We start from the raw sequence: 26,098 nt of genomic DNA on the forward strand, positions 1-26,098 counted from the left end.
AATCCTTGGAACTCACTATGTAACCCAGACTAGCCTCAAAACCCTCAGTAATCCACTTGCCTCAGCATCCTAAGTACTGGGGGTTACAGTTATGAGTTACCAAGCCTGCCTAGAACCCAAGGCCTATATTGTGCTTCCCAGTTGCTCTCATTTCTGTTTCAGCTGGATGTCAGAAGCTATCAGGCAGAACGCTGCTTATGTGAAGAAGGTTTGGAGCCTGCCAACTTGCTTCTCAGATCAGGCAGGGGCCACCTGGGATGGCTCTAACCATGGTGTCTCTGATATCAGGGGAGCTAAGGATGCTTGAGTCCCTGGAAGCCTTTGGCCTCAGCCTTCTGAGAGGAGCAATCTTGCTCTTCCCGCACTTCCTGAACACCCCACCGGAAGCCACTACTTCCTTCCTGCTAGTTTTATGAGACCAACTCAGTGCCATGGGTGGGAGATGAGGCTGTCCCACTGTTGTGTTCACAGGCTACTCCTGTTTGTACGCAAGAGTATATGTGTGTGTTTGATACTGCATGCTTAGGACCTGTATATGTATTCTTACTGTGTGCATGGAAACTCGTGTGTTTGTGCATGAACTATTTTGGGGGTAGTCTGCGTGTTAAGCATCATCCTAATGACATGAATGCAGTCATTCTGCGGCTATGTGCTACAGAGTGTGTGGAGGCATGTGATGTGTCCAAGACTGTCTCCATAGTGTGTTTGTAACTGTGATGATCTGACCCAGTCCTGTGTGCAAGGGGTTTGGCTGTCCCAGACTGGTATGACTGGGAGGCTGCTGGGAGCATTGTACTCCCCTCCTCCCGTGTGTGTGTGTGTGTGTGTGTGTGTGTGTGTGTGTGTGTGTGTGGTGTTTTGCTGTCTCAGACTGTGATGAGTGGGAGACTGCTGGGAGCATTGTACTCCCCTCCTCCCGTGTGTGTGTGTGTGTGTGTGTGTGTGTGTGTGTGTGTGTGTGTGTATGTGTATTATGTAGGGGTGCCTGTAGTCAGATGTGGTGCACTGTGAGTACCACTTGATTGGTAACTGCAAAGAATGGGAAAAGAGCAGACACCCTAAGCAACTCCTCACCTCCATTTCCCTTTCTGCTTAGAAGCTGGATGATCCTTGAGAGCTGTGCTGATGGTGGAGTGCCTTAGGATGAGGGAGACAGAAGCCTATGGAACTACAGCACCTGATGGGCAGTTAGAAACTGGGGACAATGGAGTTGGCCTCAGATCTAGTCAAGGGAGGTCAAATAAGGAGGAAAGTGGCCCCAACCCCAGACTGAAATGCGCCTCATTGTAAGTTCACTCTAGTCCTCTTTAGTTTCTGAAGCCTAATCTTCTGCTGGGACCCACCCCCCACAGACCGCGGGGTGGGGTTGAGTTTACAGTGCACCTCGCAGAGCAGAGCCCTAGCAAGCTCCCCTCTGGGGAACCAGAGGCCTTGAAAGATGGTCCCAGGAGGGGCCAGGATTAGCACCCGACCGGAGCTCAGGGCTCAGGATCATCGATGTCTGCCGCAAGCGCCTAGTGACTGGGTGCTGTACAGTGAGACCCAAATCAAGACTTCCCTCTGGCTGGTTGAGGCTCCTTACAAGTTGCTGTGAGAATTCGAGACTGGCCTTTACCTGTGCCCGGCGAGCCAATGGCTCACAGCAGGCACGCAAGAACACAGCAGCTGCGAGCCTTTTGGTACCGCAACACAGTGCTGAGTGTCCTAGAGCCGGGCGGGGGCCGGGAATCCGAGGCGTCACGGGGTCCTGTCCCGCCCCCCTCGCGCCTCGCGAGCCACCCGGTGGGGTTTCGGCGCGCTGACGTGGGCGGATCAAAGCCACGGTGCGCGCCTTATAAAGCGGTGGGGCCGGCGGGCGCCGCAGATCACGCAAGGCGAGGGGAGAGCTCTAGAGAGCGGCGAGCACAGGCCGGGGATCCGAGCGCAGCCGAAAGCAGCCGGAGTCTGCGCCCCAGTTGCCAGGATCCTTCTCCTCCGGCTCCAGCCGCTTCACCGAGAGGGCGCCCTCTCCTCCCGGGCCTGGTGGGGACTGCACTAGCCGCAGCCGACGCGGTCCGGGGCCGCGGGATACCAAGGTGCGTCCGGATAGCTCTGGGAAGGTGAGCAGTGGCCGCGGGCAGACATTCCGTGGGGACCCGCTAAAGCAGGGGGCAACCGACCCCGAGGGACACCCCCACCTTGGGCACCCACCCCCGGGGACGCAACCCCAAATCTCCGTATCTCTCTTCTCCGCACCGCACCTGGGGTAACTCTTTGCGGAGCGCAGCGGCGGGGACCCGGGGACCACGGTTGGAGGGGGCTGCAGGATGGGGTGGACCGCACGGTCCCTTAGGCTCTCCCCGAACTCCCCGGTCTTGTCCCCCACCCCCGGATTCGACACCCTACCTCTCGGCGGGCTAATGAGGTCATGCCCGAGCCATCCTGGGGATGGGGGACTTGGAACCTGCGGTAGAGGGTGTGTGTGGCGAGGCGGGAGAAGGTGGCACACGGCAGAGAACCCCGAAGCTCCTAGCAGAGCGGCGGGATGTGGGGGACCCCGGGTGGTGAGAACGTTCCCAAAGACAACCGCGTTGGGGCAGGGAGCTAGTGTGTTTACCGACCTGAACTCTAGGCTGAGGGTGGGGGTAGTCCTGTCCCCCCGCCCCCGGTACATCTAGAGCCGCTCCAATATCTGGGTGAGCTCAAGCAGCCCCACTCCTCCCCGCCGCGGCGTTGAGGTGCCTCCACGTCCCTCACTGGTCTTTGGGCATGAAGACCGGGCTCCGTGGGGGTAACAGGCGTTCCCCACCCTCCTTCCTCACTTCCCAAAAACTGGGTCTCCGCGGTGACTTGGCGCAGCGTCCTCAATCTAGAACATCCGAAAGCTGAGGTCAAAGCTAGGTTTTCGGGTCTCACACCGCCTCGCAGGTAACCTTGAAGCTATCGCTCCGCGTCCCTGTCGCATGACCCCTTTCGGCTTTGAGAACTCTGGAGCGGCTGGCTGGGACGTTTATGCTGCCGCGTGCACAGTGCTGGTGCTCAGCACCAGCTCCGGAACCAGCCCCCGCGCGTCGGGTACGGGGAGGCTCCGCACATCTAGAGCTAGGCTCGGCAGAAGCTAAAAAAGCGAAGTTTCTGGAAACTTCTACAGCCCAAGCCTTGCGACCACCTGCTGGCGGCGCCAGGCTGAGCTACTGCAGCGCTTGTGGTGTCCGGCACGTTCAGGGCGGTGGGCAGCCGGTTCTGCGGTCAGCTGCAGGCTGGATGGCTTGGACTTATTCCCGGACGAGAGGAGGAAGGGATTTGCTCTCCCTCCCGCTCTCTCTCCATAGGCACCGCTGTTTGTCGTGGGCCCACTACGCGTCTGTCCCTGTCAGAGGTAGAGCACCCAGGGAAGCAAGGGGTTGCGCAGTTAATTCAGGGCTAACCAAAACAAGCCTTATGGAATAACTTGGGCGCTGGGGGCAATCACTCTGCACTTCATCCAAGACCGGGACACTGGGGCCCAGGAATAGGAGGGGACTTACCCAAAGTCCCACTGTGTGAGGCTGGGGCAGATCCCTCTTGGAACCCAGGCTTAGCGCCCCCTGGCGGGTTGGGGACTCCCGGCAGTGAATGCGCTCTGACCCTCCCGGCTCAGGCTGAGGGTGACCCAGCGGCGCGCGTGGCTGTCCTGGACGTTCTTACGTGGGACACGAATAATCTGTAAGGACTCAAAGGCCCAAGCCCAGAGCTGCTCCCCCAGCAGCTAGTTGTGGTGGCGGTGGCGGGGGATGGGGGTGGGGATTCTAGGACCGCTGGGACCGCTGGAAATAGTAGCTGGAGGGAGTAGCTGGAGGCCTGGGTCCCCTTTCCGCTGTCTGACCTGGACCTCCCCTCCTTTCCCTCGGAGAGTTGAGCAGAACACATTCCCCCCGCTGTAAGTCCTTGAGGCTCTTGCGTGCAACCCTTGCCCCTACCCACCCACTCAGGGATTCTGGGCGCCTTGGGGGATCCCATGCTTGGGGTAAGGGGTGGGGGTGGGGGCAACAAGGAGACAGTGACTAGAGTTTTGAGCTACCCCACCCCACCCCTACGGTCCAGCAGACATTTTTCTGGTTCTGGGCAGTGTGTAAACATGGCTAGTGTGAAAAAGGATCTGGATACGGGGGGCGGGGGGGGGGGTCCAGCTGCACCAAAAACCCTGCTGAGACGGTGGCCTGGATTCATGTTTGTGTCAAGCACCTCGGGGCTGGGCGCTTAGCTGGGAGACTCTGCCGAGAGGAAAAAAAAATACTTAAAAGTTTTCTACCTGCTTTCCTCTGGGTGTGTGGTGGGGGGAGTAGGGCGCTTCCGCATTTGAGGCACACACACATGCACACACTACACAGGACTACACAGGTATACATAGTAATGGATACAGGCAGAGGGAGCGCAAACAACTATTGGAAGGACCTCAGGATAAGCATGAAGTCCGGCTCTTTGTTTTTATAGAAAGGAAAACTGAGGTTGAGGTGTTTGAGGGTTTGCCCAAGCTCACAAAGCCAGAAGAGAACACGCTTCCGGCTCCAGCGCCCCCCACTAAATCTGGTGCCTCCTTTTTCAAACACTGCGAACACTTTAGGAAAGAATCCCTTTGTCTTTGCGCCCCTGGCGGGGAGATGGGTTGGAACTGTATGATTTTGCGAACGCCAGGTGTTGGTAAATTTGGGAGAAGCTGGGAAGGGAGTTGAGGTGAGAATGAAGCGAGGGGAAAGCCTCGGAAAGCAGCTCTACCGGCTGCGAGCAGGCGGGTAGCGGCTCCTCCGCGGCCCTAGCTCGCCGCCTGGCGGCGTGAAACGACCTGGAGCGTCCGGAGCATCCCTGCTTGGCTGCGGCACGCGGCCCTGCCTGATACAAACTAAGGCACTGAAGTGGGACTCGAAGTATAGGGCTCTCACTGTGTAAGGAGCACCACCAGACCATTTTGCATCGCCCATTTCCGGACTGAGAAGTGGGTGCCCAAAGGAGGTACCATCTCTTGTCTCCCTGACGTGAACTCACCAGGTACAAGTGACATGACATGACAGCAAAACGCCCAGCATCTCCAACTAACACTAACTAATCAACCAACCAACTATTATAACGCCCAGCATCGACCACGTTCATTGACTGAACGGTCCATATCCCGTCTCTGGGCTTCCGTTTTCTGGTCTGTGAGATGAAGGCTGTGACAGTTCCCATCACAGGCCTTGGAGGAACAAAAGCGACCGGACTAGATAGAACATTCTTTATAGAACTGGGCCCAGGTCGCCCCATTTGCAGAGAAGTGAGCCCTAGAATCGCCAAAGGTACAATACCCCATAATCAATATCGCTGGAATAAGAGCCCAGATCCGGGCCTGGACCTGTTGCCTCTGCCCGGGACCCTGGTTCCTCTCCTTCCCGGACCTCGTCTGTAGGTCTGCCTGTCTGTCGGGGTTTCCGCGGTAGCCAGCAGTCTGGTCCTCTGCCGGCTTGCTGTCTCTGGCTGGGTCTCCCCCGGCGTCTCCTTTCTGCTGCACCCTGTCCTTCCTGGGCGGTCCAGCGGCGATCCACCCTGGGCGACACGCCCTCGGCGGTGCTCCTGGTCTCTCACCTAATCCGAGCCTGACGCCGGTGGGTCTCGGGCTGTGCGGGAAGGGAGCGCACGCCCGCCTCCATCAGCCCCTGGGCCCGACCCCTCCTTTGTAATTTGAATAAAACGCCTCCCCGCCAGAGCGCCGCCTTAACCCGTCGCCCGACTCTCCTCAACTGCAGGCGGCGTGCGCGCAGGACCCGCGACGGTGGCCTGCGGGCGGCGGTCTCCGGCGCGGCTCTGCAGGGTGCGACCCCCAGGCGCGCGGGGCGCTCGACCATGAAGGCGCGGCCGCAGGTCTGCGAGGCGCTGCTCTTCGCCCTGGCTCTCCACACTGGCGTGTGCTATGGCATCAAGTGGCTGTAAGTAGGGACCCCGCTTCCATTCCCACCGGCCCCGCGAGAGCGGCTGGGGCGGCGGAGGGCGGCGGAGAGGTTGAGCTAGCGCCGGAGACCCGGGAGGCCAAGTTAGATTTGGGCGTCCTTAGGCAAGCCCGTGGGCTTTCAAGGCGGACCAGAGGATTTTCTCGCCCAGACCAGACCTGCGCAAAGGTCGCAGAGGGGCTATGACCCTCTGGAAGCCCGCTGGGAAACGACATCCTCTGAAAGGGGGCAACCAAGAGGGTCTGCTATGCTCTGGACACCGGCAGCTCCTGGCTTGTCAGCCTCCTTGACTCTAGCTGAAGGTCTGCAAAGACTGCTGATCCTCTACCTGGGCGACCTTGGGAAAGTGTCACACTACCACTATCTCTGGGAACCTCAGTGCCCTCCTCGATCTGTCAGAAGAGTAACAGTGGCTCACTGGGAACAGACAGGAAGCTCCCCCAGAGAGGTCCTGAGGTGCCAGAGGCTGTACACACACACACACACACACACACACACACACACACACACACACAAGAGACGCTACACACACACACACACACACACACACACACACACACACACACGCACACACACGGGAGGGTTAAATGGTGGCTGGAGGGCAGTTTTCTTCTAGTTTCTCCCTTGCAGTGCCGGCTCCTGTGGTGGCAGTTGCTGCAGGCAGTGCCCGGGAGGAGAGGAGCAGAAGAGCAGCCAGTTCCTGGAGGAGCTGCCCCTGGGCTGGGAGAGATAAGCCTAGGCTGTAAATAACTTTGCAAGTGTCCAAGTGCTCCAGGAGAGCCCAGTGCCCTGGTGTGGGGGCTCTGAGGAAGGCCAGCTTGGTGGATCACCCATATGGGTTACTGGGAAGATTTTCCAGGGCTTGCCACTTGCAGCTTCAGAAGTGGGAAATTTGGCAGTTGGGTGGTGTGGAAAGGACAGAGCCAGGGTCGGGGAGTCTAGAACAGGACACAAATCTGCCCTTGGGGCAGGGGTGGGGAGTCTGCAGATAAAGCTGGGGATGCTAAGGAGGATCCATGGGTTAGCTAGAAGACAAGGTGATAGCACACTGGGCCTCTAGCAAACAGCCTCGAGGTCACTGGTCCTGCCCCTCTGGGCCTGAGTTATTGATTAAACAACCAAGGAGACCCCATCTTCTTGAGCTTCTAGTTTACACAGAAGCACCAGGCATGGTGGTCTGCCCTAGGCTCAGCTCCTCCTACCTCCTCCTGCTGCTGGTAGGCACCCATGCTCACTCTTGCATCGGGCAGGACACAAGTGAGGGAGAGAAGCCCCCCTCACCCACTGCCTTTTTTTTTTTTTTCCAAACAAAGAAATGAGGTACAGAGAAGGGTTTGCTGAGAAGCACAAGGTTCTTCACAGCTGAGAAACAGTCTTGGGTGACTTGTTCTGCTCATAGACAGTCCTGGGGACACTTTTCTCGCCCCTCTTTACCTGTCCTGCAAAGGAAATACTGAGGCTTTGAGGTGCATGTGCCTCACTCAGCCCCAATCTGGTATATATTGGGTGGGGTAAGTGACTGGCTGAGGGCCACACCCAGCTTAGCTCCACTCCACAGCCCAAGTCATGACAGAAGTGGGCACAGCTCAGTGTCTGCCTTCAAGACATCTTCCAGACTCATGGGACAAGACGGGGCCCTAAGCAGGAGAGGTCAGTTCTACTCCAGGGAGGTGATTGTGGTTGGGCCTGGAAGGACAGAGATTTGATGGATAGAGATGGAATGCAAAGCAGGTGTCTGCAGGGTTAGGAGTGTGAAAGCATGGCCATCTCCTGTCCTCTCCTGCAGGGAGGAGGGATCACAGTGCCTGCAGGCAGTGTCCTGTCTCGACTCTGGGAGCTGTGAGATCTCTATCTGATTTGTCAACACCCTCGGTAATGTTATCACAGTTGGTTCACAATAAGGAACTTCAGGTACAGAGAGGTTAAGTAACTCCTACAAGGTCACAGGCTGGTGGTTCATGGTGGCTGTGGGATCAGAAGGGCAGACCTCAGGAGGCTAAACCCTGATAAGAGTTGAACTAGCGTTAGAGCTGAGCTGAAGATAGAGGCGGAAGTGGGAGGAGAATTGGAGTTTAAGAATAATTCGAGCTGGGCCTGGAGGCACAGGCCAGTAATCCCAGCAACTCAGAAGGCTGAGGCGGGAGGATCAAAAGGGCTGTATGAACTCACAGAGTGAGTTCAATGCCAGCCTGGACAACTTAGTAATATTCTGTCTCACAATTTAAAAAAGAGGGGCTGGAGAGATGGCTCAGCAGTTAAGCACACTGGTTGCTCTTGCAGAGTTCCAGGGTTCAATTCCCAGGACACAGCGGCTAACAACCATCTGTAACTCCTAACTCCAGTTCCAGGAGACTCTAACACTGTCTTCTGGCCTCTGCTGACATTGCCTGCACATGGTGCACTTAATACATGCAGGCAATACACTCGTACACAAAATAAAACTAATTTTAAAATTTTAAAAAGAATATGGTAAGGACTGGGGATATAACCTAACATGAGCAAGGCCCTGGGTTCAAACCCCCATGCTAAAAAAAGGAGTGGAGATGGTTCATAGACACACACATACACACACACACACTTATATATATATATAGATAGAGCGCTGTGTGTAGCTAGGTGCTGTCCTAGGCATGTATATGGTTTCATTTTTGTCTTCCAACCTGTGCTGTAAGTTCTACACAAAAGAGGAAAAGCTCGGAAGTTCTTTAACCAACAGTGTCACAGTCAATAGGGAGTAGAGGAGGGGTTTGAGTTTGGCTGTTGGTAAAAGGAAGTCCAGAATGGGGGTGGGGACTCATCAGGACCAGCTGTCATCTTGGGGGTAGTCCTGAGGACCATGGAAAGTGACCTGGAGATGAAAGGGATATTTGACACAAGAACTGAAACCAGATGTGGCTTAGTGACCTGGGGTGCCCACCTGGTGAGTGCCTGGGACAGACAGCCTGAACAGGTGGGATGGGGGACTGGGGAGTGGGGTTGGAACCTGACTGCCCAAAAATTCCTGCAGAGCCTTGAGAACCAAGGGATGGGCAAGTACAAGGCAGGAGCAGGTGTGGGTCAGCTGCCTGTCCCCTCAGGTGGAGGAAGCCAGAGGGTGGTCCCTACTCCTGTAAGAGGAAAGATCCCTGGATGATTAGGGGACTCACAGAGTCTGTCCCCTCTTTGAACAGCAGGCAGCACCAAGTCTGCCACTCAGCAAAGGCAAGGCCTCTCCAGAAGAGCCTTAAGAGACTCTAGTCGTAGTATAGCTGCTGCAAAGTGGGGCAGAAGGAGTGTCAGACTAGGAATCCAAATCTAGCCTGAGTGTTCACTGAGCTACCAGGCAAGCCTTGGGCAAGACTTCCAAGCTGCACATCAGCTTCTCAGCTCTGCAGTAGGCTGGAAGGAGCCCTGACCCAGGGTCCAGGAGGTCTGGCTTCTCATTGGCCCTGCTTCCGGTTGGCTATGTACAGATCTAAGCAAGTCCTACTTTTTTTCCATGGCTCTCTCCCAGTTACACATGGGATTGACTGTACATGGAAAGTCCCTTCAGCTTTTTGGCTAGCAGGTGTCTAGACAAGGCAATTAGAACGCACCTTGAGGATGTGCCTGAGAATATGGGGCCAGGCCCAGGGCCTTTGAGGTCTAGACAGTGCACATGATGAGTTCCAGGTCAAAGACCTGGCAGGATCTGGATCTGCAAATCCCAGGTCCTTTATTCCCTGTACAATGCAGGAAAGGAGCTGGTTTTGTACATCATCGTGGCTCTGAGGTCCTAAGACAAGATCTTGGGAAGGAGTAGGGGTCCCTATGCCACTGGGCTTCTCCTTCTGGGCCTAATAGCTTCAGCCTTAATGGACTCCTAGACCTTCTTGCCATGGAGGGAAAGGCTCTCCAAGACCATCCCTGAGGGCAAATGGGAGCCCAGAGAAGGGCTAAGCTTACTTGGTCGGCTTAGAGCCAGGCTCCATCCTTCCTCCCTCATGGGTACCAGGCTGAAGTGTGGCCCAGGACATCCCAAAGCCTGGTGTTAGACAGCTGGGCAAATAGGTTTAGGAAATAGAACTTAGAACTCCACTGCTCTCCCACACCCTGTATTAGCAGGGTGTTCCTCGGCAAACTTTGAGAGCCTTGAGGTAGGCCACAGCCATGCTCAGGGGCTCCTTATCTTGCAAGTGTAGTTGTTGACATTTGGTTCAATCTACCACCAGTCTGTTGGCCTCCCACACCTCCCCACAGGGAAGCAAGGACTGTCAGGCCAACCCTAGGTGTGCTTCTGAGACCTTGGGAATCCAGCTCTGCCTGAGATGCACCTGAACAAATGGATTGGTTTCACTCAGCATTGTGAGCATTGAACTGCAGAATGATAGCAAGAGTCCTTTGCCCTGGGCACTTAAGGCCTGGCTGCCAGGTCTTTGGCCTGGAACTCATCACATAGCCTGCTGCCTGCCTGTAGAAGAGTGATGCTGTGAAGGGCAGGGTCAAGAGGAAGGCCCTTTCTGGAAGGTGGCCTTGCCTGAGCCAGGTACTACAGAGTTACTGGTACACAGGTCTTCTGACAACCCTAGAAAGACCCCCCTCATATAGACTGGGCAAAGAGGAGGCCCCATAATGCCAGGTGGGAGAAGCCATGGCCCTGCAACAGGCATGGAGTTAGGCTGGTGAAGTGGAAAAGGGATGGAGGACTGTGACTTGGAGATGAGTAGAAGGCCATTTCCCAGCTGTATTACTGAAAAATGTCCTCACCCACATAGCTGTCGGCATTGAATGCTGAGAAACTGAGCCTAGGCAATGGCAGTGATTTGCCCAGCAAATGTGGTTGAGGAATGGCCCAGCCAGAGCTTGAACCAGGAGAACCCCAACTCCTGAATGAGAGAAGCCCCTCCCAGCCCTTGGCATAGCCTCCCTTCTGAACTCTCTGTCCCCTCCTGTCCTCTCCTGCACCCTCTCCCCCACGCCCACCTCTAGATAAACTGAAATGTTTCCAATTAGGGGTGTGCTGGAGCAGGCAAGCCTGTGAGCTGTCCACGGTGGCTCCCCCGCCTCTGCCTTAATCCTGATTGCCTCCTCAAGGGGGTTCAGTTAGTCCAGTCATTACCACTAATCAGAGGATGCCTGTGCTGCACTTACAGTGCTTGGGGGTGGGGCAGTGGGACCACTGTTCCATCTGATGGGCACCTGAGTCCCTCTGTCCAACAAAGTCCTGACTGCTCTCTGCCTGCCCACCTCCAAGTACCTGGGGAGGATCTAGTACCAGTCCCCTGACAGCCTCTGAGGCAGCCCCTATGGAAGGTGCTCTCCTGGCTTCCCTTTGGCCTGGGGTAGGGGAAACAGATATCCAAGGATTTCAGTGAAAGAAGCAGAGTTCCCCATGCACCCCCAATGAGACTCAGGCACGGGGAGCACTAGCTGCTTTGACTGTACTGCTTGCAGGAAGGTACTCCATCAGTACCCCACTTCCTGGCTGGTACTCTATTTCTTGGTGAGCAGGTGTTCAGGGTAAAATCAAGAAGACAGCCAGGCTGCTTGAGTCGGCTGTGTGCCTCTGGTCCATGTAAGCCATCCACTTTAACCACAGAAAACAGCCCGGGGGAAGGGAAGGAAGACAGCCCTGGACAGAGCAGAGAAAGAGAGCAAGTGACCACCTAGAAGGACGGAAAGATGCATCACACCCACCCAGGCACTGACAGTCTACAGGGAGGCAGGCAGGACTTGCTGGGCATGCTGAGCATGCTGGGCAACCTGGGCTTCTGGGCTGTGGGAGAGATGCTGCAGAGGAGGGGATGACCCATACAGGGGGCATTTCCCTCTGATCTGAGCGTACTCAGGCAGGCTCTGCAGGTGAAGCCACGAGGCCAAATTGTTCTGCTTAGGCCAGGAAGCCATCTGAGGGGCTCTGTGGCCTGCCAGACACATCTGGTATGTCCCTGCTCTGTAGTTTGGAGGCTGGGATAGATTAGGACCACAGAAGAGGATACCATTTAGGACATCCACCTTTGATCTCAGGCAGGTTATGGTGCCCTAACCACAAACACCAGACCAGGCCTACTGCCCTCAGAGGTCTGCTCCTTGGGTCTATATTAGGCTTCTGTATTTGGTCATTATATGGTAGGTGGGGCATGGTAGAAAGGGGCAGAAGGAAGTGTCATTTGTATTATCATATTATCTCATTTGGCCCTCACTAGAGTTTTGTAATTGATGTTCATAATGGAACAGCAATTCATCCAAGTCTTCATAGCACATAGTGGAGACACAGGTGTCCTCATTCCCTTGGACCCAAGTTTCACTTGGCAATGAGCTGCCTCCCCCAAATCTGGGCTCACAGGCATGTGCCACCACACCTGGTGTGAATACATTATCTTACTTTAGCCTCCATAATCTTTTGAAATAGAAATGAACATTGGGTAGATGAGGACCATGAGGTCAGAGAACTTGAAGCCATACAGCCAGTGCCCTAAGCCTGTACCCTTCCCTGGACCAGCCTAGGAACTGAAACAGCTGGGGTCTTACCTTCTAACCACTGATAGATTTGCCCAGCTGTTAGACGAGGGGCTGCTGGAGGAAAGGATCTATGCCACCTTCACTGCCAAAGGAGTCTGGGAAGTCCTAGTGCTAATTCAGTATTTCCTCAGTGAGTAGGTCAAGTTCATTTACTTGGTTAGGTATAAGAAGGAAAAGACTTTTCTGGCATCAGTACAAATTTGGACAAAGGCATGGTAGTAGGAAAGTCCCAATCCCACTGGAACCCATCTTGGGAAATACTGTTTACAAGTACAGACCCTGAGGCCCAGAAAGGCCCAGGGATTTATATAAGGTGTGGATTAGATATTAAAATTTCCAAATTCTGTATCATCATAAAATCGAGTGCTCTTTCATCCTCCAGTGTCAATCCCTTGCATAGACATGGACTTTACAATGTGATAAATGGGTGTAGAATTAAATACAGGAGCAATAGAGTAAGGGCTCAATTAATGGCATGTGTAATAAGCATGAGGCTCTAGCAGTTAGCATGGGTTCCGGTGCATAGCTGGTCCAGTGCTGATGAATGGTCCATAAAGAATTCACCGCTGTGAGAGCTGAATCAGGCAGTTGCTGGCTTTGTGAATTGCAGAACTGTTCACTGTTAAGTTATACAACTCAGGTACAATGAGAATTAAGATCCTGTTAGAATGAGGACCTAAGGTCCAGAGAGAGTCAGTGGCATGCCCAAGGTCGCACAGGGATGGCCAGGGGAACTATTTGCTCTGCCAGGTGATACTTTGCCTCCCAGTTTCCGGGATCTTTATAAGAATGATGCAGTCTATTCAGGGGAGGCCTGGGACCTGCAGAGCGGGTGGAGGCCTTTTGCCCCTCACACCCTTTCCTTCTTCTATTGGTGGTTTTGGGTTATGCAGGGCTCTATCCAAGACGCCGGCAGCCCTGGCGCTCAACCAGACGCAGCACTGCAAACAGCTAGAGGGCTTGGTGTCTGCGCAGGTGCAGCTCTGCCGCAGCAACCTGGAGCTCATGCGTACCATCGTGCACGCTGCTCGGGAGGCCATGAAGGCCTGCCGCAGGGCCTTCGCTGACATGCGCTGGAACTGCTCTTCCATCGAGCTCGCCCCCAACTACCTGCTTGACTTGGAGAGAGGTAGGAACACTACACGCATGTGGTGGGGAGGAGGATCCAGGTGGAAGCTCTGTGTGTTTGGATAGGTGCATGGATTCATGGGTGGATGGATGAGTGAAAAGATGGATGGTCACACAGATGGATAAGCCATGGCTAGATGGATGCTTGGGTGGATGAGTCATTCACAGATATGGATTTCAGGCACGAATTAGAGAATGAACAAACATTAGTGAATGACTGTATCAGCAAATATATTGGCCTGACTGACACTATACAGAACATACATGTGCTCCAATGCACAGATGAAGGAAGGCTATCGCTGTAGAGTGCCCCAAGCTGGCTGTTTGCTATACTGAAAGCCACAGCAGGGAGGAGATTATAGACCGAGACTCCTGGGCAGGCAGGTGGGCCCTGGCAAACCCAGCTGGCAGGATTGGCTTTGATGCACAGTAGTTAGGGACAGCAGACCAGCTATGAAGCAGACTTCCTGGAGGAGGGAGACCTGGGTACTACAGAGGCTAAGGCAGGGCACACGCACCCTGCTGGGTCTTGTGTCTCCCCTGCATAGTAACAGTTCTCAAGAGTGGTGGCCCACCCTCCTTGCTGAGGTGTCTGGACACCAGGCAAGCCTGGCCAAGTGGGCTCTGCAGATAAGGAAAGGGAGACTGCAGAACAGAGGCTGCAGCTAGTAGGGCCAGGATTGAGATGTAGGGCCAGGACAGCCTGGAACTGAGCTGGAGCTTTGTGCTCATTTCCTGGGGCTGCTGTCACAGTGTCCCACATGCTGGGTTGACTGGCTTCAAACAACAGAAATGTATTATCTCGAGTTAGGAGTGGCAGGCAGAACTGCAATCCCAGCACTTGAGAGGCTGAGGCAGGAAGATTGTTCCAAGCCGGCCTGGGCTGCCAGTGAGACCTTGTCTCAAACAAAATAGAGAAGAAAGGAATGGAGAAAAAAGAACTGTGTCACTGCTCCGGAAGTTGCAGATCTGTGAAGGAGGCTTCATCAGGGCTGTGCTGGCTCCTCGGGTCTCAGGGAAAGCTGGTAGCTGTGGGCAAGCTGGGGATACCCAACATGCAGCTGCGTGTCACACAGCCCTTGCCTTGGTGTCACGTGTCTCCACCTGTGTCTGTGTTTCCCCAATTCCCTCCTCCTCTAAAGACACTGGCCACTGGCTCTGGGCCCATGTTACCTAAATGACCTAATCTCAGCAGCAAGATTCTATCTGCAAAGACCAAACTTCTAAATCAGGTCATGCTCTTGAGTTCTTGCAGGAGCTCAAGAATCTGAGGCCTTTGCTTCTGTTAAAGCAGCCCCTGATACTTCGTGAGGGGTGGAGGAGAGGGTAGGAGGGTATGCCTGGGTGCTGGAAGTGGCAGGCTGATGGCCCTTGCACCACCCCTGGAGGGTCCCTGTGTGTTGCTCAGAGGGTGGGTGGAGCAGAAGAGCCTCATTCCTAAGTCTGTCCTACTCCCAGATTGCCAGTCTGCTGACCTGCACATTTCCCACAGGTACCCGGGAATCAGCCTTCGTGTATGCGCTGTCGGCCGCTGCCATCAGCCACGCCATCGCCCGGGCCTGCACCTCTGGCGACCTGCCCGGCTGCTCCTGCGGCCCTGTCCCAGGTGAGCCACCCGGGCCTGGGAACCGCTGGGGAGGATGTGCGGACAACCTCAGCTACGGGCTCCTCATGGGGGCCAAGTTTTCCGATGCTCCTATGAAGGTGAAAAAAACAGGATCCCAAGCCAATAAACTGATGCGTCTACACAACAGTGAAGTGGGGAGACAGGTAACCACCCCCCACCTGCCCCAGAGGGTGTGCCTGGGCCACTGGCTGGAGAAGGGCCATGGTGGGTCCCATGAGGGAATGGGAGGGGGGAAGGCTTGGGACCCTGCTGCTCTTCCCTCTCCAGTGCTTGGGCTCACCTGCCCCTCCTCCTCCAGGGGTCCTCCAGGATTTGGATGCTCCAGGCAGAGGAACACTGAGCTAGGAGCCCAGAGCTCTTCTGCCCTTGGCTCTGGCTCTAAACTTCCTAAGTGGCAACTTCCTTCCTCTCTGGTCTCATCTGTAAAGTGGTCACTGGGGGGTGCAGCCCCCACCTTCAAGTTCCTCAGGCTTCCTCCAGGACAGGGAGGGGGCTGGGCCATAGGCCTTACACTGAAAGAAGTTCTACCCTGCCTTGAGAGCGTGGCTTCCCCCAGCCCGTGCTACAGCCAGTGTTTCTCTCATTCCTCACTTACCGAAGGCTGAATGAGTGCCTAAGTGAATGAACTTATTTTTTAATTTTAATTTTTACATTTATGTGGGTTGCCAACTTGAAGGGGTTGGTTCTCTCCTACTATGTGGGTTCTGGGGATTGAACTCAGGCCGTCAGGCTCAGCAGTAAGCACTTTTATCCACTGAGCCATCTTGCTGACCCCTTCTTCATTTTTAAAAATGAAAACAAATTTCACAACAATCCACCCTATGCATGCTGTGCTTAGTACTTGATTTTCTCTCCTGGGATCCAAGAACAATTCCCTTCAGGTCCTATTGTCCCTTTTCCACTGATAGGGAAAAGGCCCCAGGCAGGGCAAGTGTCTGATGTAAACACAGCACAAGTTAACCCTCAATGGCTCAGCCAAGGACACATGGCCTGAAGAAGCCAAGTCTGTGGAACCCATGGTCTTCAATCTGTTGCTAGTTTCCTTAGTGTTAGGACTATAGCATGTCCAGGCCATCCTTGGACAATCTGAAAAACTGAGGTCAGATCACCCTGTGGGTCTATATCAGAGCCTGGCCAGGGACTCAGGGCTCCTGCTCCCAACCCTACGGTCTTCCCCATCAAGGTCACCCATCCCTGCTGCCACCCTATGGACATTCTAGCCTCTTCCTGCCTAGGCACAATCCTTCCCACACCGCAGAGCAGTGTAAAAGGGTGTTCGGCCTTGGCCTCAGGGTTACCTGCAAAAGGGAAGGGTTATTCCCCAGTAGTCTGGGGCTGTGTGAGGACAGGATGACATCAGGACTAGGCAGCTTAGTGCTGACCCGTAAGTGCTGGGCCCTTCCCCTACCTCACCTGAAGAAAACTGCAGCACTTTGCCTGGTGCCTTGTAGCCCTATGTATTTCTTTCTTCTACCTCCTAGGTGGTCAACGAGTTCCAGACTTTCTATCTGGTAGGCCCTCTCAGTCCCCTTTCCTGTCCCAATGATAAGGAGGACCCCTGACACCTCTCTGCCAACTCACTGACTAAGGCATTTGGGACAAGACCATGCCCATAAGTTTCCCCATCTTGGTGATGCAGGGTGTGGGCCCTGCAAGACAAGGGAGAGGCAAGCTTCCTATAGAAAAAAGAGGGGTTTGAAAAGCCTAATAGAAAGGCCCTTACTTCTGAGACACAAACAGGAAACTGAGGCCCATGTTGCCCCACTCCACCACAATGCACGAGCTGCATTTTTTGGAGCCAATATTGATTCCAAGTTTTAGAGCTCACATCTCTGCCAAGCAGCAATGTGTCAGCTCTGTATCTCAGAGGCCCTGTGTAATGACAGTTTGTTGAGGGTCACCTGGCAGCAGCACTGTCAATGGAAGGACAGACCAGCCTGCGGGTGGGTCAGGGAGGAGGTACCCCCAAGCCCTCACCCTGCCTCTTGTCTCCGTATTCACCCCCACTCCTCCCCAGCTACTTTCATTCTTGCTCTTCATTCCTTCCTGTTTTTCTGGAAAGTCTTTAGCGAGCCCTAGTTTTGTGGGAGAGAAAAGGCATGAAGCAATGAAAAGCCACAGCTTTTAGAGCCATGGGTTCAAATCCCAGCCCCACAGTTTTCTAACTGTGCAAAGTTAGGTGTCTGATTGAGTTTCTCTGAGCTTTTCTTTCCTCTTTTTAGGACAGGAGAAAGAGTGGTTCTCCTGGATGAGCCATGGTGGCAGTTTACCCATGTTCTGTGTTAGAGCACTTGTATACAGTGGGTGCCTGAGAAGTGGCATCTGTTACCTCTGTAAATACCATTTTCTTCCTGCCTGCTCTTCTTACCCTGGGTTAGAAGCATGACCCCCAACCGTTCCTAGCGCTAGAATCAAATGCTTTATCTCTTGAGGCTCCAGTGGGCATGAGTCCCTGGGAGCACCCAGCCATGAGGTGGGGGACCAGGGCCCCGGCAGGCCAGGGAGGAGGCTCTGGTCACCCCACCCGACAACCTGGCTGTCCGCAGGCTCTGCGTGCCTCCCTGGAAACGAAGTGTAAGTGCCATGGAGTGTCTGGCTCCTGCTCCATCCGCACCTGCTGGAAGGGGCTACAGGAGCTCTGGGATGTGGCTGCCGACCTCAAGACCCGCTACTTGTCAGCCACCAAGGTGGTGCACCGACCCATGGGCACCCGCAAACACTTGGTTCCCAAAGACCTGGATATCCGGCCTGTGAAGGACTCAGAACTGGTCTATCTGCAGAGTTCACCTGACTTCTGTATGAAGAATGAGAAGGTGGGCTCCCACGGGACCCAAGACAGGTAAGGGCCATGCCACTCTGGCAGATGCCACACTCAGAGGCAGGCCAGGCACAGTGGTGATCACCTGGGGTTTGGTGAAGGAAGCCCATGCCCATTGGAGGGAGGGGGTTCCAAGGATGTTGAAGGGACCCTGGGGGTGGAGGCTAATGACTCCATAAATGTTTGTCACATAAACAGATGAAGGATAAAAATCCATCCTGCTCAGTGGGAAAAAGAGGAACTGAGGAGCTAGGCCTGGTGGCACACGCCTTTAATCCCAGCCCTCAGGAGGCAGAAGCAGGTGGACCTGTGTAGGTTTGAGGTCAGCCTGGTCTACATAGTTCCAGGCCAGCTGGGACAGCACAGGGAAACCTTATCTCCAAAAATAAAAAATTGAAAGGCACAAAGGGGAGATGGAGGTAGCAGCCAGTCCAGGCTGCCTGGAAAGTATACAGCCTTCCCCAGCTCCTCCCATCTCCACTTGGGAACTACTTGGGTTGGTCCCCACAGTTGTCCTGGTCCTGACTGGATAGGGAGACAGGGAAGACAAGGAAGGACCCTGTGGCACTGGTTCCCTGCAGACCTACTGTGTGCCGGGTGGGGCTGATGAGGAGCTGGGTTGTGGCATTCCCAAAGTCGGTTCTAGAGAACCCATGGTGGGAAGTTCTTCCATCAGATGAATCTGGGATGCTGTCTGGCCATCCCCAAGACCCAAGGAAGCCAATGACTAAGGATATGATTAAGCAGGGTTTCCCAGAGGTTCGTGGCCCGGGAACTCTTTTATTAAGGAGCCCCTAATAACATTCCACAAAGCTGGTGCTCTCGAGGTTAGGGAAATATGGAGCAGAGAGCGGGTGTCTGGGAACATGTCTGGCACATACTTGGTGCCCAGCCAGCATCTGCTTCCTCCACAGCCCATGTTCCTGACTGTGGGAGGGGAGGGATGCTTTGGGGCTCCATCCCCACAGGCCAGGGCTCTGTGAGGACGCCCAGGCTCCCATCTGGAGGCCAGATTGAGGGGGCCAGCAGAGTGGGGATGGAATGGGTCAGGCCAGAGAAGACGGGAAGGAGCATGAGTCTGGGATGAGGCAGCAGAGTGAGTGTGAGGGGGTAAAAAGTGAGAGGGAATTCTATGACATAGAGAGGCTGGTGCAAGACCCTAAAGGACCACAGAATGAGAGGATTCTCTTGCATCCATGACAGGCTTTGTGCTCCTCGGGGAAGGGTGCAGCTTCCTGATTGGGTCCTTCAAGACCTGAGTCTCAGCCTCATCTTCCTGCCTAGGGGATGGTGGAGCTCCACAGTTGCTTCCCCTCTTGAATCACTTCCCCAGAATCACCTCTGAGCTGGGCCTGGGCTGGCTCCCTCCTGCCTGTCCCTCAGGCTGCCAAGCCTCTTTACCAGCTAACCCTAGGTCTGACATAGCCTGGGCTTCAGGGAAGACTTCAGAAGGAAGGAATGAGGCCGGCTGGGGACTGGAGGGTGAGGGGCTGGGAGACTAGGAGCATGTACAGAGTATATGACTCCTAGATGTGGGGGATTCACACAGCCCTCCTCTCATCCAACCTGGGGAAACTGAGGCCTCCTCTGGAGGCCTGGGACCTCAAAAAGCCACCCTCCATCCCAGAGCCTGGCCCACCAGCTCCCAGACACCCTATGGTTGTCTGTGTTCCCCCCAACCCCGGCCAGGCATTCGTCCCCACCTTCCCCCAGCTCCCTGTCCCAAGTATCTACCATCTTGGCCCTGTCTGGCACTAACATGGGCAGGCCAAGTCTCCAGTCACTTATGTCAGTGATGAAGGAGCAGGAGAGAACTTCTATCCTTTCCTAACATCAAGGGCAGAGTGGCCATTCAGAGACCTAAATGATGGGGCTGGGAGACTCATGGGTGGTGAATGGGCTCTATTTAGCCCAGAAAGGTTAGGTGACTTTCCTGAAGCAGTTGTTTTTATTTAGTTATTTTTATTCCTGTCTCCCCTGAAGCCCTCCCACCTGCCACAGGTCACTACCCGCTCCTCCCCAGGGGGGACCCCCTGCCCCACCAGGCCTTCCTGGTTCAGGCTTGGCCTCCTTGTCCAACCGTGCCTTTCCATGTGACTGTTATAGACTGTTACCCTCTACCCTAACTCCTTTCCTCTGCTGTGTCTAGCTACTCATCTGCCTGAGCTATCCAGGATGATACCACCTCTTCCAGGAAGCTTTCCTAAAATCTCAAAGATCCTGGATTCAGCCTGTGTGACCTTGGTCAAGTCTCTTTGCCATTCTTGGCCTTATTTCCCCATCACTAAAGATGAAGACTATATCATTCATCTCTAGAGGTTGCCCATTTTGAACATTCTAGGATGCCTCTGTCCGTAGGTCAGCATCCCAGAACCCTGCTACTCTGGCCCAAGCTGCAGCCTACAAACACAATCCCTCTCTATCCCCAGTCCTGCTGGAGGACCACCTACCCAAACAGCTAGCTGCCTCTTTACTAGGCAGCAACATTCTAGCAGAAGGATACTGCCTTTCACAGAGACGACCTCTGGCTTCTACCCCAAAGAGCAGTGCAGCATCTGCCACAACCTGGGGGAGGGAGGTGAGCAGAGGCACAAAAATCCCTTAGGAGAGATAAGACACCTCCGCAGGCCAGCACTCAGCAGTCCCTGTGTCCAGGCCCACTTCCCCTCAAATTCTGGGCCATTTTCAGTGTTTCAGTGTTTATTCTGGGATTCTAAATGTAAAAGTAACCCTCATCTCCATTATAGCATAATTAAAGATTAAATATGAAGTCAGGGGACTGGGGAGATAGCTCAGTCGGTGAAGTTCCTGCCTTGAAAACATGAGGACTTGAGTTTAGACTCCCACCACCCACATGGTGGTCTGTAACCCTGATGGGGGATGGGGGAAGGGGTCACACCACAGGATCCCTGGGGCTAACTAGCCAGTCCAGCTGAGCAGATCACTGACCCTTAAGTTCAGTGAGAGACCTTGTTTCAAAACTAAAATAAAATAAATAAGGTGAAGGAATTAGAGGAAGACTCAGTGTCAACCTCTGGGCTCTAAATACACATGTACACTTATGCACCCAGAGAGGTAACATGCACACATACATATACTACACACCCACGTTTTTTACAAAGATTAAATATGAAGTCACGATTAGTAGATGCTGATTTTAGGAGTCTCCTAGTATTTAAAAGTAGGAAAAAAAAAAAAAAAAAAGGAAGCCAGATAACTCACAGGAAACCAAAGAGCCCCCAGCATTTCCACCAGAGCTTACTGGAAACAGAAGGGAAAGTTTGGAGCACCTTTAGGGGAGAGGATAACCTCAGTTTCCCCAAGGACTGAACCCCCTTCCCTTTCCGGCAGAGCTAGGCCAGCTGAGGGCAGACAACGAGACTGCGGGCTGCATGGCAGGGAGAGGCAGGTGTTGGAGGTGACAGGGCATTCCCTGACCTTTTGTTCTCACCCCCAGGCAGTGCAACAAGACCTCCAATGGCAGCGACAGCTGCGACCTCATGTGCTGTGGGCGCGGCTACAACCCCTACACAGACCGCGTGGTGGAGCGGTGCCACTGCAAGTACCACTGGTGTTGCTATGTCACCTGCCGCAGGTGTGAGCGCACAGTGGAACGTTATGTCTGCAAGTGAGGCCACGTGCTCCGCCCCTGAGTAGGGGCGCCTTTCCACTGTGGACCTGCTGAAGGGTCTGGAGACCCTGGTGGACTTCCTTACAAATCCCAGATGCCAGGCGTGGGAGGTGGCTTGTGCTGTGTCTTCACTTGGAAGCCACCAGAACAGGAGGCCTGGTCGCCCTGGGAAGGCTGGAGCATCAAAGGAAACCGATAGGATTAAAAATAACCTGGCAGCCTGGGCCCCTGAGTGCCCACATGCTGCCTTCCAGCCTGCTCCAAGAAGCCAGGACAGGGATGGGTAAGACTGTGTATACTTGACCTTTCAAGGCCATAAAGACCAGCCTTCTGGAAAGTTCTTCGGGACCCTGGGCCCACCACATGGAACCACTAGCTTGGATTGTAAATTTTTTTTTTTCCTTTTTTTGCCCTTTTGGGATGTGGGAGCTACAGAAATATTTATAAAATCCAGCTTTTTCTTTGGGGTGGCTCACTTCAATTCCTTTTTATATATTTTATATATATAAATATATATATAATGATCTATATTTTAAACAAGCTTTTTAAACAACTGTGTGAAATAAATGCTGAGCAAGCCCCAGTCTGACCCCAAGTCTCTGGCCTCCTCAAGTGAACCCAGTACATCCTGGGCTGGTGGGAGGACTCTCCAGTTTCCTGGCAAGGCGGCCTCTCATTGATGTTCCAACCCCACCCGGTCCCCCGACCTGGCCCTGGCCCCAGTTTCCCTGTACTGATCTGTTGGCCAAGGGTGAAGACAGACGTCTTGAAACATAAACCCAGCTGGCAGTATCTATTCCTCAGGGACACTCTCACAGCCATAGCACAGCCGGTGGCCATCCTCAGACCCATTAAGCTAGGACTGCAAGAGAAAAGCCACCCCAGGGAGGAAATGCCTGAGGGAGGTAGTGGCTGGCCCCCTCCCAGCCAGCCCTGGTGGGTTTTCAGTATGACCCTGGGGATAGTGGGGACAGCCCCTGCCTCCTTATTCCCTCTCCGACACCAGGCTGGCAGTGCCTGAGGCTGGAAGTTAGGACAGACCTAAGCTCACAACTCACGCCTGGATCAGACTGGTAGTAGGTAAGAATATGGTATGGTAAGAAGATATGGTAAGAAGCAGGTGGAATCTAGTTCTGTTTTGAAGATGGAGCCAATAGAACCTATTCTCTTTTTTATGTGGGGAGCCAGAGGTCTGGAAAGAACTATTTGGATTTGGGTGGGAGTCTGAGGAAAGATGGAAGGCTGACTGTGAGATGAGGGCCGGGGAGATGATGGAGCTCAGATTTGGACATGGGGTAGACTGAGGATTGGCTCCATGTAGAAATGGCGAGGTATCAGGGCCTGGAGTTCCAGGGCTAGAGGGTCACATTTGGTGTTACAACTAAGGGAATGGGTAGGCTAGCAAAGCCAAAGAGGACCTGGGCCTAGACACTTCCATCCACAGGCTGAAGATGTGGAGCAAAAGTGATGAAGCCAACAAGCACAGCTAGGGAGGAGGCAAGACATCCCAAAGGCAATAGGATGGCTATGAACATATGACCATCCATCCCTGAGCCTCAGTGTTATTTCTCACAAATGGGTGACAAAGTGGAGCATCCCTGTAGGCCTGGCTTGTGGAAGGGCCATCCAAGACTGAAGCAATTATTAAATACCTGTATCTTGGCCTACTCTGAGAGGATTGCCCAAGACCAAGGGTAATAGGGAATGTTCCTGTTTGTGACTCCCACACATGGATGCTAAGGAGTGTTTTGGCTCCCTCAGAGCCATTTAGAAACAGGCGCTATCTTGAGGGGTCCTGCTAAGCAAGGCTTTGGAGCCTGGGCAGCATTTCATGAAGAGGAACAGAGCTCCTCTTAGAACTGGGAAGATGTCATGAATAATCTGCCAGGAGCTGGACAGGTCATAAGAAGGGAGAGAACAGGCTTTTGTGTCCATCCCCTAAGTTCTGCCTGCAAATTTGAGATGAGGGTGGCAGAATCACAGGCTGGAAAGAGCCTCAGGATGTCTTCTGGTCTCCTCTTGGTCTGTTTGGCAGATGAGGAAGCCCAAGATGGGAAGGGCCTTCCTGTAGTCACCGCTAACAAGGGACTGGGGTGGGGGTGGGATGAGAATCTGTACTCTGCCTCAGTTGTCCCTGAAGTATGTACCCTCCTAGCTAGGGCTCCTTGGCCCCAGGGTCCACAAAATCAGCTCCCAATCACCTGGCCCAGCACTCAAGCCTATCTTCCAGCCATAAACCACAATCTGTCCCTAGAAGCTCACCACCTCTCAGTCCAGCCATGAAGCACAGTTGCCCATCTTGGGCATTTGCTGATCCCCCAGAATTGTCACTGTTAGAATCTCCCTTTGTACATCTCTCCACATAGCTCTCTCTCTCTCTCTCTCTCTCCCTCTCTGGCTCCTCACTACCCTTGAACCTTTCAAGCAGCCATCACCTACCCCCTCCACCAGTCAGTCAAAGTTCGGGCAAGCTCCAAGGCCTAAGTAGCCAGCCCCCTCCTCCAGTAAATGTTCCCTGACCACCTTCAGCCTGAGACCTCCCCTGGGTTCCTACAGTCTTTAGACTTCTTCTAACATGCTGAGCCAGCTCGAGTCCAGATTCACTTGCCCTGTAGTTCTGGGATTCTCGTGGTTGAAATCAGCCCATACACCCATTGGACTTTGGAGCTGAGTATAAAACATTCTTCAAAAGTGTTGAACTTGGGGATACCCTTTGACTCTTAATCAGGACGAGCAAATGGGGAAACAGGCCATAACGGTGAGGGGAAGGGTAGCCATAGCAATATACACAGGACTGTTTACTAGGCACCTGCTGTGTTCCAGTTCAAACACTTTACCCAAGTCATCCTCACAACAGCTTTGCCATAGATGAGCATTGTTGCCATCATCTGACAGGAAGAGACAGACTCCCACAGGACAGGTGGCTTGCCCCAGATCATGGCCAGCTCCTAGAAGAGTGAGACTGGAGCCCAGGCATATCCCTGTTGCTGTTTCCTGACCTGGAAGGGAGCCCTGAAAGTTCAGGACTGGAGAGCGGCTGGCTTCTGACTCAGTGGACATGTGTACCTGCCATTAACTAGTCGCTAGACCTGTGACTCCCCACCCCCTCCTGGGGGGGGCGGGGCTGGGCAACCAAGGGCAGTGTAGAGAGCTGGAACCTGGAGCATTCCTTACCCTAGGCGCCAAGGTTGAAGCAGTGAAGCAGTTGAGGCCTACTCAGCAGGGAGCAGGGCTTCAGTGTGACTTAAGCTCTGGAGGGCTCTAACAGCTCAGGAGCTCACTGTGTTCAGAGATTCAAAGCCAGAGTTTTGGTAGCTGGGACTTCCAAAGTAAAACCTTTAATCGAGCATTGGAGGTCATGCAGAGGCCCAGGGCCCTTGGCCACCAGGGGTAGCCTGTGGGCATCAAAACTTTGGTCACAGCAGGTCCCCACCTGGACCATCCTGAGTTACAGGTGGCCATTCTAGAGGGCTCTGAGCCCTCTGCAGTGAGCAGCTCTGATCTGTGTGGGAGGCTGGCTGGAGTCTCAGGAGACGGGCCTGGGGAGAGACAAGGTGGCGGGGAGGAAACAGGAACTCTCCAAGAAGGGGAGAGATTAGTTTGTGGGAAAGGAGAGAATGGACTGATAAGGCCCTGTGGAGAGGTGACTCAGGCCAGAAGAACCACGGGGCGGGGTGGGGGGTCCCCCCCCCCAAATATCTCTGCTATGTTCCTGCAACAAACCAAGGGACATAGACCAGGCACCGTCCAGGAACTCAGACCCAAGAGAGGCCAGAGGTACAAAAAAGTTTGGTCTTGCCCAGAGTCTTTCTTACTCTCTTGCTGTGTGAGTCCAGGCAACTTCTGGTTGTCTCTGGGCTTCTGCAGGAATTACCTTCTTTAACTCTCATAACCATTCCATGGCATAGAACCCACTAGCTCTGTTTTATTAATGAGGTCGCAGGCTTAGAGAAGAAAAAACCCTAGCAGGCTGTCAGTGGCCCAGCCCAGATTCAAAACCCAGACTGTCTGGCTCCAATTCCTAAGCCCTTCCTCAGCTTCTCAGGGGCAAAGGTTGCCTCCCATTGACGTGGGACTTGGTGTCACACAGGAGGGAGAGGACCATCCAGGACTGAGCAGTTTGAGATGTCTGTGGCTTTCCTGCTGGGCTTCCCCAGGTGAGCTGCTGCTGGGAGTGTCCCCTGCCCGCTCACCAGACTATCAGCCCACCTGCAGGCACAGCAGTTTAGCAGCCCTAGTTTAACAGGTCTCTTTGCTCCCATAGATCATATCAATATCCCTTGGCTCCCCAGGCCAGTGACTGTCAAAGATATTCTTCCTTATTGGCCCTTGACTCACCTGCTGAGCCTTAGGGCCACGACTGGGGATGGAAGAGGAGCAAGCAGAAGAGGCCTGTTCATAACCATTGAAGCTGTAGAACCAAGACAGGGCTTTGTGAGGGATCTGTCCTCCAGTGCTCCCAGGCAGGGCACAGAGTT

At 54.0% G+C, this 26,098-nt stretch overlaps 1 protein-coding gene across 4 annotated transcripts; it reads left to right on the top strand.

The window, feature by feature from the left end:
• Window positions 1-1,838: 1,838 nt before the first annotated feature.
• Window positions 1,839-22,510, top strand: Wnt11 (Wnt family member 11). 4 transcript variants are annotated; one of them, XM_008844229.3, is made up of 6 exons: window positions 1,839-2,099; window positions 5,736-5,915; window positions 13,310-13,545; window positions 15,037-15,314; window positions 17,718-18,010; window positions 21,447-22,090. In XM_008844229.3, the coding sequence occupies exons 2-6, from the start codon at window positions 5,833-5,835 to the stop codon at window positions 21,619-21,621; spliced, it is 1,065 nt and encodes a 354-aa protein (XP_008842451.1). In that variant the 5' UTR covers window positions 1,839-2,099; window positions 5,736-5,832; the 3' UTR covers window positions 21,622-22,090. The 4 variants fall into 4 exon arrangements, with proteins under 4 accessions (XP_008842451.1, XP_029424742.1, XP_029424743.1 ...); XM_029568882.1 differs by having other exon boundaries at window positions 1,839-2,075; XM_029568883.1 differs by lacking the exon at window positions 1,839-2,099 and adding an exon at window positions 3,616-3,684.
• The last annotated feature ends 3,588 nt before the right edge of the window (window positions 22,511-26,098 follow it).

The sequence above is a fragment of the Nannospalax galili genome, unplaced genomic scaffold (assembly GCF_000622305.1).
Source record: "Nannospalax galili isolate Female #2095 unplaced genomic scaffold, S.galili_v1.0 scaffold278, whole genome shotgun sequence".
Classification (NCBI taxonomy): Eukaryota; Metazoa; Chordata; class Mammalia; order Rodentia; family Spalacidae; genus Nannospalax; species Nannospalax galili.

Coding starts and splice junctions, on each gene's coding strand:
- Wnt11 (XM_008844229.3), top strand. CDS start 5,833: ATGAAGGCGCGGCCGCAGGTCTGCGAGGCGCTGCTCTTCGCCCTGGCT. Junction 5,916..13,309: donor TGCTATGGCATCAAGTGGCT/GTAAGTAGGGAC, acceptor TGGGTTATGCAG/GGCTCTATCCAAGACGCCGG. Junction 18,011..21,446: donor TCCCACGGGACCCAAGACAG/GTAAGGGCCATG, acceptor TCTCACCCCCAG/GCAGTGCAACAAGACCTCCA.